Source organism: Nelumbo nucifera, chromosome 3 (genome assembly GCF_055504915.1).
Source record: "Nelumbo nucifera cultivar China Antique chromosome 3, China Antique-T2T, whole genome shotgun sequence".
Taxonomy (NCBI): Eukaryota; Viridiplantae; Streptophyta; class Magnoliopsida; order Proteales; family Nelumbonaceae; genus Nelumbo; species Nelumbo nucifera.
Window position 1 is genome coordinate 20,827,260 of NC_142651.1, and position 16,087 is coordinate 20,843,346.

At 34.2% G+C, this 16,087-nt stretch overlaps 1 protein-coding gene across 4 annotated transcripts; it reads left to right on the forward strand.

Moving 5' to 3' along the window:
* Window positions 1-6,676: 6,676 nt before the first annotated feature.
* Window positions 6,677-15,013, forward strand: GEX3 (gamete-expressed 3). 4 transcript variants are annotated; one of them, XM_010264154.3, is made up of 10 exons: window positions 6,679-7,240; window positions 9,869-10,056; window positions 11,120-11,449; window positions 11,759-12,005; window positions 12,127-12,411; window positions 12,501-12,587; window positions 13,741-13,773; window positions 13,855-13,914; window positions 13,984-14,126; window positions 14,209-15,013. In XM_010264154.3, exons 1-10 carry the CDS (start codon window positions 7,123-7,125, stop codon window positions 14,848-14,850), a joined length of 2,133 nt encoding a protein of 710 aa, XP_010262456.1. In that variant the 5' UTR covers window positions 6,679-7,122; the 3' UTR covers window positions 14,851-15,013. The 4 variants fall into 4 exon arrangements, with proteins under 4 accessions (XP_088757543.1, XP_010262456.1, XP_010262471.1 ...); XM_010264169.2 differs by having other exon boundaries at window positions 11,193-11,449; XM_088901417.1 differs by lacking the exon at window positions 11,120-11,449 and having other exon boundaries at window positions 6,677-7,240.
* Window positions 15,014-16,087: the final 1,074 nt, after the last annotated feature.

Sequence of the window (16,087 nt, forward strand, 5' to 3'; positions counted from 1 at the left end):
CTTACAGGCCTGTCAATGATTCTAAAAATGCTATTGCTTTCTGGATGATTCAATTAGTTATGCGGAAATTATTGCATGGTCACTTCCTATTTGTCCGTTTGGTTGCAATGCGACTGAGACTAATGAGAATTTATTTTGGTATTACTCCTCGAGCCCTATGGTGATTGGTTCGTGATTGTGTGTGTAGGTGCAGTGCATATACGTGATGATTATTCTATGGAAGATTTGGCATTCCATGAATAAGCTCATGTTTCATGAGTTGAATGTTCATCCTATCAAGCTATTGCATGAGGCTTACAAATTCTAGCAAGCTTTTGTATAATATTATAAAATGTATAATGAATTTATATATATATATATATATATATATATATATATATATATATATATATATGTGTGTGTGTGTGTTCATGGGTTGGGCCGGGTTTTACTTCTTTATCAATAGAAAATGTGCAGGTTCAAGCCCGAGCCTGGTCCAAAGCCCGACCTTTATACAAAATGTCTTATTTTCAATGTATTTTTATAAATTAATATTATATTAATTTAAGAATAATTTAATAAATTAATTTGTACTTCCTAATAGTAAATTAATGTTTATTAATAATTTAAGAAACAAATATATATTATAGATATTTATTATATATAATATAAATGCTTTTTTGTTACATGTAATAGTATCGGGCCAAGTTTATTTGAGAAAGTCCGAACCTAGCCAAAAAAATGACCGGGCTTGGTATTTAAAGCCCAAGCCCGAGCCCGTAGGCCTTATGTTTTGTCTAAGCCCGAAAAATAATGGGCCAAACCATCAGGCTACCCAACCCATGAACAAGTCTAATTGTATACATATATTATGAAATATTATATGTTTAATGTATTTATAAATAAAAGCTATAGGCTCAGACTTAGGCCAAACCCTTCTTGGGCTATGATCACCCCTAATCTCATTTGTATTTCATTTCACCATTTCATAATTCAAACTACAGGCATACACCCCTTCAAATGATTGGTTGATATATAGCTGATTTAGGTTCTTCGAATTTTCACCAAACTACATAGCTTTTGTATAAAGTTTTAATTGACTCTTGCCATAGTTAAACAAAAGCAAAAGAGTTTGACCATCTCATGATTTTTATATCTAAAATAATTACTTATTTTAAGTATTTATTAGTGTTTTAGGAGTTTTTTTCCAAATTACTTCTACTCATTTTAAACACTTATTTGTGTTGCAGTTTTTGGTTAGCCACTTATTCTACAATACTTATTTTTGTTGTAATTATAATTATAACCCTAACTTAATAAAATCATATATTAAAACATTTTTTATTATTATATCAACACATTTTGATGAAAAAACATAGAAAAATGAAGGTGTTAAAGAGGACGTTGTTGGCTACTGTAGATTAGGTATTGGATTTGAAAGTCCATTGCAACTTAGGCTGTGTTTGGAAATGATGCAAATGGAATGTAAATCCCAGTTCAGGGTAAATTTGCACTCTAGTTCATTTTTGTCTGTTTTTGGCAACATTATATTTATCATTGACAAATGACAGAACACCGCATATTTACATTGATAATAAGATGTAAAAGTACGTCAATAAAAAAGAAGTAAATTTGCATTCAAGTGGGCTTTTGATAAAAAAAGCATATGCTTTATTGGAATTCATGTTTGCATCCATTACAACTAAAAGTTTGTTTGGTAAGAAGATAAATTTGTTGGTGCAAAACTAACCCAATTTTGCATTTTATATGAACCGTTTTACACTCTACATATTTGCATTCACACTTATTTGTATCATTTGCAAACGCAGCCTTAGGGCATTAAGATCCAAAATAACACGGGAAAAGGAAAATGATGTGTATAAATGAAAAAAAAATGAAGCAAATAATATGGAGAAAATAGGGCTAAATGATGGGGTTTTGCACACCTAAAGATGTGAGAGTACTAGGAAAGTCACCATCGCTACTCTTGGACATTCAAATGGAGAAGATGATAGGGTTCCAAAGTCCTTTAAAAAGGGGGAGAATCCTTGCAAATTATATTAATATTTGGGGATAGTTTTTTCCAAAAAAATAAATAAATGCTTATTAAATAAGCACTTAATAAAAGCCACCCACACCCTGCTTATTTTTTTAAGTGCTTGTTTTCAAAATAAGCAATTATTTTGGGCTTTTCTTGCTAAACAAGAATGAGAACTTTGATCATGTTTGAGAACACTTAAAAGAAGTACTTCTTTTAACAAGTACTTCTTTTAAGGCATGGGACCACACATTAAGTGTTTTTTAAGTACATATGGGTGTTTGGTAAAAAAGTGGTGAGGAAGTACTTCTTTGAAAAATTGACTTCAAGTTGGTTTTTTTTTAAGTACTTCTTGAAGAAGTACTTCTCAAAAAAAAAGGATGAACCAGTCCCTAATAAATTTTTATAATACCTAAAATACTCTCCGCCCAAAAAGCATTGTTCATCATCTTCTTCCCTGACTTGTCCCCACTCCCCAATCTGACGCTTCATGGCTTCAGCTTCGTCATCTTCCTTCAGCCCCTCCCTTCCTTGCTCTGTCCTTTCATCTACCTCACCTCCCTGCCGACCAACTCTGCCATTGGAAACCTTTCGTCTTTCTTTTCTTCTAGTCGCCAAATCTTGGCTCCTCTTTGTAAGTTCCTCTCCCGATCTCTCCCCTATTTCTCTCCCTGCTACTGCAATTCTTAGTTGGAACTTTTCTTCTATGTAGAACAGGTCTAGCAACGTCAGAATCTTCATCGCATTGTCAGTTTCAATCAGGATTCTAGGGAACTGTAACTGCTCCCAGCGGCGGTTCCTATCATCAAAACTTCTGAATTTGCATACTGCATTTCCTATAGCTTTGAACGTCTCTGTACTCCATGTGTGCAGCAACACTCCGTAAAAGAGAATGCGGTGAGCATGAGGTGGGTTCCATCTCTGTACTCTATGCATCGAGAAGAGAACAACTCCCTTCCTTCTTTTCTTTTTTGGTGACTGAAGAAAATGTTCAATTGGAATACTATTCTACTGTCGAAAGCAAATGAAAAAAAAGGGATGAAATACTGGTACCCAGAAAGAGAAACTGAAATTGAAGCTCGAAAAACTTTAATTGGAACCGAGAAACAGGGAAAGAAGATACCCCAGAAAAAAAGTGGGTAAATTAGTGACAAATACGAGTTGTTTCTGATGAAGAAATGCATCATTCTTCTTGGTTTTTTTTTAACTTGAAACTCCCCTATTTTTTCTTCATTCTTGTATATTTTTTTTTTACATTGTTTGAATTATTTTGTATGCAAATAATGATGTTGAAAATGAGTGAAGTGAGGGCTAAATTTGTCATTTGTGTCAATATAAGCACTTATGGAAAAAGTAGCTTACCAAACATTCTCACCCCAATAAGTGCTTAAAAACATAATAAGTGATTTTAAAAGTGGGTTGCCAAACACCCTTAAGTGGTTGTTAAAGAAAGTACTTCTAAGAAGTACTTGTGAAATAAGTACTTAATCATCAAACATGGCCTTTGTCCCATCACTTAAAATAAGTGCTTATTTAAGTGTTCCCAAATGTGGGCTAAACTTTAGGCCTTTAAATAATAAACTCTAAACCCTAAACTTATAAACCCAAACCCTAAAACCTACAAACTTAAACTCTAAATCGTTAAACCCTTAAAGCCCCATCTTAAACTTCTTTCCCATTTCCTAAACTTAAACCCTTAAATCATAAACTCTAAACCCTAAACTTATAAATTTTAACCTTAAAGCCTAATAAAACCCTAAACCCCTAAAATTTAAGAGTAAAATGCATCTAATCAGACACATGTCCTTTGGCTAAGTAGGATCATTAACTAGGGTGAGCAAATATGTAGATTCTACATGGAACCAAAAGGAACCAACCTTGAAATAGCCTTAAATTTACTATACTTAGGCAGGTTTTAGGGTTTGAGGACTTACCCTACCTAAATTGACTTGAAGAAGCAACCTTAATTGGCTTTCATGGAATTGGACTTGCTTTAAAATAAGGATGCAAACAGATCGGATCAAATTTGAACCAGGGTATATTCGAATATGATCTAGCACTGTTCATGTTGGATCCGATCCGAAGACCCAATCGGATCTGGTAGGACTTGATTTGAATTCGAATCCTATCAGTAAGTCGGATCTTCATATCTTATCTGATCCGACTTGTTTTCTTTAAAAATTAATAAAATAAAAATAAAATATATTAATTTAAATAAAGTAAAAACAATAAATACAAGTATTTTTTAATTATTTTCATCATATATACATATTTTTATAAAAATAAATAATATAACAAGTTTATAAAAATATAATATTAAAAATATATTTATAAATAAATAAATGACATATATATTTATATTTATAAATATATAATATATCGGATCAGATCGGATCTTCTCGTACCGGATAGGAGTGATCCAAATCCGAATATGATTTCTGGTCGAATCATATTATCCGATCCGAATGTTCGAACATGTGTGATCTGAATTTGACCAAACAGGATCAGATATCGGATCATGATCCGATCCATTTGCGCCCCTACTTTAAAATAAATCCCAAAATACTTTGGAGATGTAAAGGTTTGAACCCAATCACTCATGGTTACAAAGACCATGGTCTCATTGACCACAAAGCCACTTAACTAAATCTTTTTCTTCAATTTAATCTTTAAATGTACTAGAAAATATGCATGTGTTTTTACATGTGGGAATTTTAAATGATGATGATAAAATAATATGTGTCCAAATTTCTCTACATTTTTTTTTGTATTTCATTGATAAAAGTAATGATTATCTATCACACTTATATAATATCATAGATGTGCCCAAAAAATTTTCTACAAACTTTATTTAGGTATTTCAAATTAACAAGAGATAATACAAGTCAATACCTTAATATAATTTATGAGAGGGAGTTGAATAAACCAAATAGTAGTATTTCAAATTACATTTTCTACCTTTACAATTAGAAAGAGACTAAATTCAAAAGTAGGGTGCTTTAGTGAAAAAAAGTTCCATAAGCTAATTCGTACTTCTAATAGTAGCATAGTATAGATATACGTGTGTTCATTTTTTCCATAGTTATTTTTATATTTTTACGTATAAAAATAATTCCTACATATCACACAATTGTTTAATAGAATGAATATACAATATTAGAGATGTACCTAAATGTTTTCTACAAAATTCATGTAACCTTTCTTTTCTTTTTTTTGTGTGTTTATCTTTTTAAGTTTTTTATTATTACTTATGACATCAAAGGGTGACAAATTTGACCCAAAAATTTGATTGTTTACCTACCACCAACACATGGAAACAATTTAATTTTTTGTTCAGTTTTAAATTTCATATTTCATTTATATCATTAATAAACACAATTCTAGTTTAGCATAGTTATTTTCATGTGACATGATTAACATAAAATGTAAGAGATATGTTCAATTTCTTTACAACTTTTTATATTTATTTTTATTTAAAAAATATTATTTAACTATGACATCATGGGTTGACTCATTTGACTTAGATGGTTGAATTTCTCACCCAGCACCTACGTTGAAGAAATGTTTTTTTTTGGGGGGTTTGGTTTAAAAAAAACGTGGATTATAAAGCTATATAAGATTCATTAAGTCTTATATAGATCTAATTAGTATAATTTATTAATGAGAAAACACCTTAAATATATGATTCAAAGAGAGAAAGAGAGTTAATACCATAAATATATAATGCTTAACGAGAATGAATTAAATGAGGTGAAAGTAGTAGTTCAAGTTACATCTTCAGCCCTCAAAGTAGGGGTATTTTAGTTACGAAGAAAAGTTCATCACCCCCATTCATACTTTGAATAGTATGATATGATAGATATAGATATAATAAATAATGCAAAAAGTAATATTTGCAAAATTTAAATTATAATGATTTGAACTATATGTTAATATATTATGATAATTTACTTAAGAATCAAGTTTATTGTGTTTTTTAATCAATCAAGCGTGCGTATTAATAGTAACATTATCAATATATACAGTCAACGATTATGTAATTATGTCACATTTATAATTTTTAGTGTTAAAAAACATAACATACTCAAAGATACACACACGTTTGTTGTTTTTAAATAGAAGGAAATAATAAGTTTCATGGATAGAGCCTAGAAATTGCCGAGGCCAAAATCGACATTGGAATCAATATTGACAGGGTAAGTTTTGGTTCTAAACACCTAGAAAGAACTCTTATAAGATAAGTTCCAGGTTTTTCCCTTCTAAACAAAACCAAATCGACCAATGCTCCCATGCAGTGGCTTATGGCTTTCCGAGGTAGGTCTCACGCTAACAACTAAAATTTGAATGGATTTTTGGACTGCAATCTTTGTCAGAAATCTAATTTGCAGCTTTCTCTTAGTCTATTAGTAGTCCCCCTATAAATCACATCTTGTTCATGAATTTGACATCAATCCACGGGTAGATTTAATCCATCCCTAGTCTACTAGTAGCTCCACTTAGAGGTGGACTGAACGGTAAAAACCCCAAATTTAAAAACCACTAGCATTTTAACAATTAAATCAACTTTTTTGGTAATTTTAGGGTCTGTTTGGCTTTGCAGTTGAAATCAAAATCTTTGTGAAATAAAATCGAAATAGTCCATTCCTCTTGCTTATTTGGTCTATTTGGTTCAAGCATGAATCGGAATTAGCTTGAATGAATTCCCATGGAGAGGGAGGAATGACCATTCCTTTAAACGTAAAAATGGCATTCTACTTGGAATGGGAATTGGATTCCGATTCGGCCCAATCAAACGATCGGAACATTCTTATTCCAATTCCAGACCCTTGTTCCCGCTAACCAAATTGGTCCTCAATTGATTTGTAACGTGACTACTGCTGAAGCCATCCCAAACGCGCTCTAGTCGGTCATTTGAAGGGCCGTCCGCCTATCCGGAGTGCTGCAGCCCGAAGGTTCGAAGCTACTGGCCAACTTCTCTCAGCCGTCTGAGCTATAAGTTGGGATTCGAATTCTCCCGCCAGAAACAGAGCGGTTAAATAACCGTTTCTAGATTGTCAATCTTATAATGGCTTTCAACTTGACAATTCTACTGTCGATTTTTCTCTATGTCGATCCAATCCCTTTCCGTCATTATTATTCTCCTCCTGCACGAATTTGAATCCGCCGCTGTCTCCCAGTCGCCGGATTTCCAAAAATTTCCTGGCTACATGCGTCCATTCATCGGTATTTCTCTCCAACCTTCTCAATCATTTAAATTTGTAACCGCATTCTTATTTAATTTGAATGCATTTTTTACTTTTTTTTTTTTTTAATTTACGCATGCATGAAATCTTATTGTTTAAAGATTCATGGAGTTTTTTATGTACTTAAAAGACTTTTATCTCTGTTTTCCAAAAGAGGATTGAGTTAGTGTGAAATGGATTTTGGACCCAATTTTTGGGTTCATATACTTGATCATAACATTGAAAAGGAAAAGACAAAAACAAAAAAAAAAGAACGAAAGGAGAAGAAAGCATTTAGACTCATTTTACCTTTTAGGATCCCTCAAAAGAAAATTGGAAGCGGGGGAATTAATAAATAAAATGAAAGCAAAGTCATTTTTGTTTAAAGAAAGGAGGCTCTTTGTCAGATACATGCTTAAAAATGGGTGCCGGCCAATCAACCTTGAATCACAAAATGCTGTTGGAACAGATTCAGGAATAAAGCTGCCTGCATTATGGTTATATTTAACGGGGTATTAACTTCTATAAATAAGTTATAGGCATACTTGCGTGGTTTGGGAGTTGGGACTAAATCCAGTTCAGCTTAGTTGGACAAGAGATCATTCATTTGAACATGGTAATTTGTTTTTTCCCGTGCTCTCTAGAAGAATGCTTTAAAAATTAAGCCGAACGTTGAACTGGTAAAGTGGCTAGCTTCGTCCATTTAAGAGGAAATTTACTTAGCATTACACAGGGTATGATTAGAAGTAATGGAAACTGGGAAAATATGAGAAAAAGGTCCAAGTAGTAAAAAAGAATATCAGCGATTACATTGAAGGTAGGGGTGATCATGGGCCGGATCGGGCTTTGCACCTATTCATGGTATACAATATGCACGTAAATTTATTTTATACATTATACAATATAAAATGTTATATATAATATATATTATAACTGTCATATTATAGTGTATATATATAAAATATAATATAATATAAGATAAAGTAACATATATACACATGTATACATTATGTACAAAATATTTATATTTAAATATATGCCCGCTGGACTGGGCTTGAAATATCAGGCCCAGGCCCAAGCCGGTCCTACACACAAAACCCAGGCCCAAGCCCATAATTTCCAGGCTGGGCCTGGCCGGGCTGAAATGATCACTCCTATTTAAGGTGTCCACAAATATGAAGTAGTTAAAAGCAATTAAGGCCTTGTTTGGTAATACTTAGTGCTTTGTACTCTCGACAATACAAAAGTACAGAGCACGTGTAATACTTTTACTTCGAAAATTGTTTGGATGAAAAATTTTCAAGGACGTACTTTTTAAAGTAGAAGTAAATAATGACATTTGGATACAGCAAGATATTTTACACATGCACATGTCACGTGGCATGCACATATGCACACATGTCACATATGCCATCATGTGTTATATGTGTGACCAAATATGTTTAAATGCCACATGGCATCCATATATGCTGTTATGTGCCATCCAATGCCATGTGGCATCCATATATGCCGCCATGTGGTATACATTTGTCACTAACTATGCTCAAATGTCATGTGGCATCCATGTAGATTGCCACATAGCATACATTATTATTGACTTACGTTCCAATGCCATGTGGCATCCATATATGCCGTCATGTGGTATACATTTGTTACTAACTATGCTCAAATGCCACATGACATCCATGTAGACTTCCACATGGCATCCATGTAGACTTCCACATGGCATACACTTGTCATTAACTATGCTCAAATGACACTTGGTATCCATATATGTTGCTGTGTGACATACACATCATTGACTATCTTCAAATGCCATTGATGCCACATGGCATCCAAAATGCCATCACATGGCATACATATGTCATTGAACATGCACAAATGCCATGTTGCACACATATATGCTGCCATGTGGCACAAGCATGTCGTTGAATGTATTGATGTACCTATGCTGCCATGTGGCATTTATATATGTTATCATTTTGTGGGGTGTATAAGTACCATACATGTGTTGTTGCATGTGTTTTAGAAAGTATAAAGTATGCCCATTTATTTAACAAAGAAAAAGAAAGTATAAAGTATGCTAGAGGGCTAAAAAGCACGAATTATCAAAAGTTGGTTTTGTGCGTTTGTGTTTATTGTATGTTCATACTTTCAAAAGTACAAAAATACTTTAAAAAAAGTCATACCAAACAGCGCCTAATATAGCTGCAACTTTGGACTGTTTAGATCAAGTAAATATTTAAAGTGTTTTGAATGGCTTTTCTAGCGCATATGTTTCCTATTAGCCATAAGCCATTAAGAGTACTCTTTCTCCCCCCCCCCCTTGTATTTGTGTGCATGTGCATGTTTTGTAAATATTTCTCTTGCCATGAGTTATTTGAGTTATTTTACATCTTTGTTCTATGCATTCAACTGCACACTCTTATTTTGTTTGAGCTCAAGAGCCCTAAGAAATACTCTTATTGATTTTGTTTGTCTTTGCCTGTGCAAGTGCACTTCATTCCTACTGATAAAAAAAAGTGCACTTCATTCCTACTCTTCTTGTGATGGGTGCCTTTATACACTTGTTTGATTCACTTGACTAAAACTTGTCATATCTTATATTGTAACCTTTTTTCTGTTTCAGCTCAAGAGTTTGTCAGAAAGACTGCTTACAGGCTTTCTAAACCTCTTATTGGAGATGATGGGAGGATATACACGTGTTTTGAAAGGAATCTTTTTGCATTTGAAAGCAATGGTTCTATTGCATGGGTTATACCTCTGAATTATACATGTAATATGGAGATAGCTCCAGTTTGTGATGATAAAGGCAAGGTAATGACATCCTTTAGTTCATTGGCTACAAAGGTTTTGGTTAAATAAAATATGCCTAGGTAGCTTGGTGGATGATTGGAGTTCTTCTGAACCTGCTTGAATTGCTATAACCTGACTTCTTTAAGGTGACTAATCTGCTGTAGAGAGTAAAAGCCAAAGATAACTATACACTTTACTCCTGAAGTTTTACATACTTGAAGATTGAAAGAAATAGGTAACCATTTTCAGTATGTATATTGTATATGAGGTATAAAACACAGAGCCCTTGGGAAGCTTGACTGGTTAATATATTGATAGACATATCATTTGTAGCCACTAACCACTGTTGATTTTTGTAAAGTTTGATGTCCACAAAAATGTAAAATGTATTATAGGATATGATAAAGCTATGCAAATACAAATTTTCCAGGAAAAAGAAAGAAGAAAAAAATATAGCATTGTCCAAGTGGTCTTAAACTTTTTGATTGTTGGGTGGATAAAATTTTCTTTGAAGGTATATGCATGAAGACCAAATTAATGATGAGCTTGTGAAATGGCATGCTCCTTGTAGTATAAGGAAAATCCCAATTATTTATTATTCTCAAATTTTTGAGGACCTATTATCCATGATTTAAATACTTCAGACTTCAGTGCCAACTTATTGTTATAAAAGAAGTCACTTGCTCAAGGACTAAATGACATACAACAGAACGAATTTAATCTCTCACTCAAAATGAGATGTGACACCTGTTTCACCATTTTCTCGATCTTTGATTTTTGATGCTTGATGGGCTTAATCTGTAACAAGCATGCCATATAACTAGTTAAAGTTTGGCTTGCCAGTGCTGGAGAATGAATTGGTGAACTCTCATAAATGTACTTCTCGCATATCCTTGACAACCTTGAGCACAGCATTCTAGTGATTCTTCAAATAGTTTCTTGGTTGTTCATTGTTTATGTTTATTCTGCCTTATAAAATTTACAGGTCCAGGAAAATTTACTTGGTTATTGCCTTCCAAAAGTCTTTTCTTACTACCTTGAACTTTCTTTAGCTAATAATGCGTGTGATACCTACTACTGCCAGATGTATTTAATTGCGGAAAATAGAGTACTGAAAATCAAACTCCAAAACATTGGAAATTCTGAATCTGCTGCAGAAGTTTTCTTTGGTCCAGAATCAACCATGGGAGGATCAGATGAAATTGTTGGTCTCTCCATAAGCATGTTGAGTTCATCTATATTCATCAACATAAAAAATCGGGGCCTCTTTGCTTACTTGTTGCATGGACAACTTCTCTGGAGTGCTGGACCTGTGCTCTATCGATTTGGTTACCGTCAGGGTTGTAAGAGAAGTGTCACAGATTGTTATTTTACATCAGGTCCTGTCATTGATCAGTGTGAAGCTAGTATTTATGTAAGGTCCCCTTATGCCCCTATAATTCCTCTTTAGACTCTTAACTATTTTAAACTGTCAGGCAATGAGGATCACATCCGAACTAAGCAATATTCTTTTCTCATATTCAAACTTCAAATGAGAGATATGAGTTTACTTAATTGCTGTTGTAGTTGTAAACTTAAACCCTGATCTTCTTTGAGAACTTCAGATTTTGTTGCTGTTAGTGCTCTTAATTACAAGGAATTTTATGTATGGTACTTCATCTACTTTATATTTCAGTATTTCTTTATTTTGGATTTATTGAACTGTATTTTTTGACATTTTCAGATCTCAAACTCTGAAGGAGAGATATATTCCTTATCTCTTTTCAATCCTCATTTCAAATGGATCCAAGATTTTAGTGCATTTGACAAGCAACTCGTAATCACTCCTGGTAACAATGGCCGTGTATATGTAACTATCCCAGTGAGGGCCCTTGTGTTTGCACTAGATGCTTCTACCGGAAATATCCTGTGGCAAAATGGTGTTGGTCCATTAAGTACTGCAGAATGCTCACCAGTTGTTGATTCCAATGGTAAATATATTTTCTATTTTACCTGTCAAGTTGTTTATTCTACATATGGCTTTATGTTGATAGATATGTGAATTGGGCCCTCTGGATATCTGTTGCTTAAATGCTTTTACTGATGTAACAGGTTGGATATCTATTGGTTCATTGGATGGATTCCTGTACTCTTATTCACCAACTGGGGTTCTCAAGAAGTTCCCAAAAGAAACTTCACTAGATTCAGTGATTCAAGTTAGTCCTCTTCTTGATTGTTCTGGATATGCTGTCTATTTCTCTCAGGTGGAGATGGATGGAAAGATAAGTCGAATAATTGGTGAATATACATATGTCTCTGCCATGAAACCAATAAATGCAGTTTTTACCATGCTGGTTCCAGCTATTGGGGCCATTTATTGGAAAGGAAATTATCCTGGTATTTACAATCTTTTGCTATTTTTTCTTGGAATTAACTTTGAAAACATGAAACATTCTTGATTGTAGCATTACTTGGTGTTCCGTTAGGTCAATTATCGTCTTTGTTGTTGGGGAGTGATCTTCACCACTTTGCATTGGATGAGAGGATTCTTCTTGCTTTTGTAGCTGCAACAAGTGAGATCTACAGTTTTCTTATATGTGACTTCTTGTGATTATTAGATCCCCTCCAATGAAGCTTGTATTATTCGGCACCTGAAATCCTATAGATAGTGTTAACAATAAAGGAACTCTAAGCTCTCAAGGGTAGTGATTGGGATCTACTTGCTTTGTTGGATTTACATGTATTTGTATGAATGGAGGTGTTAGTGCCTTTTTCCATGGGATTGATAGAAGGTATTTAAGTAATTATGACAACTTACAAGGACAAGTATAAAGCCAAAGGTGAGAGTGGATCCCTAATCCTTTGCTAAAGGCCAGTTAGCTAAGAATAAGGATCTCTCAATCATGAGTAAGGCTAGCATTTCTCTTGAAAACATTCTTCGCCATCCATGTATTAACAGAATTAATGGGAACTTTTAATCTCTTGGAATGAGAAATTTAGGGTCTAAGCTTGGGGGGATGATCCCTAATAAAATCATTTTCTGTAAAGTTGCTTAAAATAAACAATGATGTAAGGAAGGCCATTACCCAATTCTGGTCCCAGCTATCTGGGATCTTGGGAGGGGTGGGCTGGATAAGGACCTAGCCTCTAGCATCTTTTGCATGAAGCGACCACTCTTGGGCTAGATCTCATGTTCTCTCACTCATGATATTACCATTCCACCAAGCAATCACCCCTAAGCTGTTAATAGATAATGATGTATAAGTATGATTCAATAGTCAAATTATCGTATGAAGATAATGATGTGTACATGCTGTCTTAAACTTGACTATTTGATATGTGTTAATTTTGTTTCACTCCAGACTGAGGCTGAAGTTTTACTAGAATTCTCTTACAATAAATCTCAGGATTTAACAAGTACTTATGATTCAATCCACAGGGGAAGCAACAGAAAAAAGGAAAATTCTCAAATAAAGTGGTTTGTCTTTCCTTATTGTGGCTTGAACTCTTTGTATATGCAGCATAGATAATATACAATTTCACATGCTGTTGGTCTTTGGCCCCATTGCTTTTGGTTGTACAGGAGCCTCATGACATACCTCTTTGAGTTATAAATTCATATTTGCCCTTTCTAAAAAAGTGCCTTCTAGAACTACTATGCATTGTTTACTTTTGCAATTGATTTTCATCTCTGGGTTAATATTGAATTTGTTCTCTTTGATGCAGAGACCAGAAATCCACTGCCATGCCGTACCACACGTAAAAAGAAAGCATAATCACCTCTCTATTTCTATAACTGAAATATGTATTTAATATTATGACTTGTCTTTTGGTTTCCAGGACAGAAGCTTGCTTCAAGTTGTGCCCAAGCAAGGTCCAAGCACCTTAGCATCTATACAGGTGAAACAGAACTCTGTCTAAATACTAACAAATAGAAGCACAACCTGCTCTTATTGCTCCCTTTTACAGGAAATGAAGGGGAAATACTATTATTTCTATTATTCCAGTCTTCCATTTTGATAGTTCTGGCTTGTTTTGTCCGTTTTTGTTGTATATTTTGGAGGAAAAAGAAAATTCAAGGGAGAGACCTTGGGAAATTCCTAGAGAAGAGGGTGAGTAAGATTGGAAACCTTTAATGATGGCATTTCATGGAAAATGCTATCTCAGTGCTTTTCTGACATTATTTGCATTCAGCGTTCTCTTCGAGTCAGGAAGAAAGCTTTTGATAGGACAATTACAGAGCTTGAGCAAAAGGCAGCAGAGGAAGCAGTGGCCAATGAAGTACTAGAAAAGTTGGGAGGTTTGGTAAGAGAGCGCAAGGGCATAGAAAGGAAGCTTTCAACAACCTATAGTTTGGGTAGGGATGGAGTTGGATTACAGCCACAGCATGCCCTTCCCCTGTATGATGGGAGCACAAAGAGCTACTCTTTTCGAGGTACTAAAAGAGAGAGTTTTACCATCTTTCACACGCTAAGTGATACTTCAGACGAAACCACCACCAGCAGCAGTAGCGGTAGTAATGGAAATAGCAGCAGCGGTGATGGAGAGATGACCTGGTATTATCGTGGAGATAAGGAATCTGCATATAAGGCAAAGGCACCCGCGGAAGCTGGGACTTCTAGGAATATTGGGATATGTGGGGAAGAGTATCAAGAAAGTTTGCCAGGGAAAGCATTAAGTTCAAAAGGATTCACCAACCCATTGTTTGTTGAGCACACTTCAGGTGAGTTAAAGGAAGCACATATGCATGAGGAAGAGGTGATGGAGCCCATGCATCAAGGAAGTAGTAAGGGTATATTGTTCAAGAGGAGTAGGACCCTTTCTTCGACTAACTAGAAAAAGACTAGCTAATGCCATTCTGGAGGTTGACCCTAATACTATTGTGATGGTTTAATGACTGAACCTGGTTATTGTTCATTATCCCTGGTTATTGTCTATTATTTCATTACTTCTGTGATAGTGAATTCTGTTTTATGAGCATGACTTATCAATTAGCTTCTTCTGATTATGTCATTATCTTTTGTAGTATATAAAATTTGTTGAATACCTATGGTTTCTTTATAACTATGGGTTTAATCATGAGAACTGCAGAAAAGTAGGTTGGCAAATTTCTCATTGGATGATGTATCACTTGGCAACTGTTGTCCTTTCAATCCTTCTGTTTACATGTAAATTTCTGGATGGAAAGCCAAGAAAAGAAACAGTAAAAATGTAAAATGAAGAGTTCATCCCATTGAATGATTACATACCTTTTTATGATTTTGGATATAAATTGATTTTGACTCATGGAAGGTTAGACTTATTTGCAAAGGTAGTTGTTTTCCTTTAGTCTCTAACCGCATGATAATTTCTATTAATCATGTAATGAATGATATGACAAAAAAAGGATCAACATGCACTTTTCATGTTCTATAAATATAAATTTTCAGTTTGATGGCAGGATATGAAAATGGGAAATATTTGTAACATCCAACATTACTGCTTGTTAGTGTCCAGTAAGTTACAGCCAGGTTCATGCACTCATGACTATGCATGTAGGGTCTTTTTGCTCCTATTACAAGGTATATAAAATTGGTTTTTGAATTCTCGTCTTAATGTGCTTTTGGACAGGACATTTCTTCAAGTTGCATTGCAGAAATATAACATGTCAGCATTGCCCAGTTTTTTTTCTTGGTTCTATCTTTTTCAATTATCAACATCTTCCCGTCGCATCAACTATTGAAGTCTTTAGCCATCATATAGACCTATAGCTACTTTGTCTTTTGGAGATAATGTCTACACAACTAGTTGATTTTTTATTTGATTATATTTGCATCCTATATTTTTGCTCATTAATGTCTAGAATCCATTTTGTGTGTGTACTGTAAAACCCACCCACCATGAATTTCCTTGTAACTAAATGCTTCCATTAGGATCACCCACATGTTGGTTCTATGTAAATTTATATTGATCAACTTGGTTCTATGTAAATTATGAATGCTTTCCTATGGGGTTATGGCTTCAAGTTATTTACTTGAATAGGTTATCAACCTTTTCATGTTACTAGCTGTCAGACCCTTGACATATTGGCTTG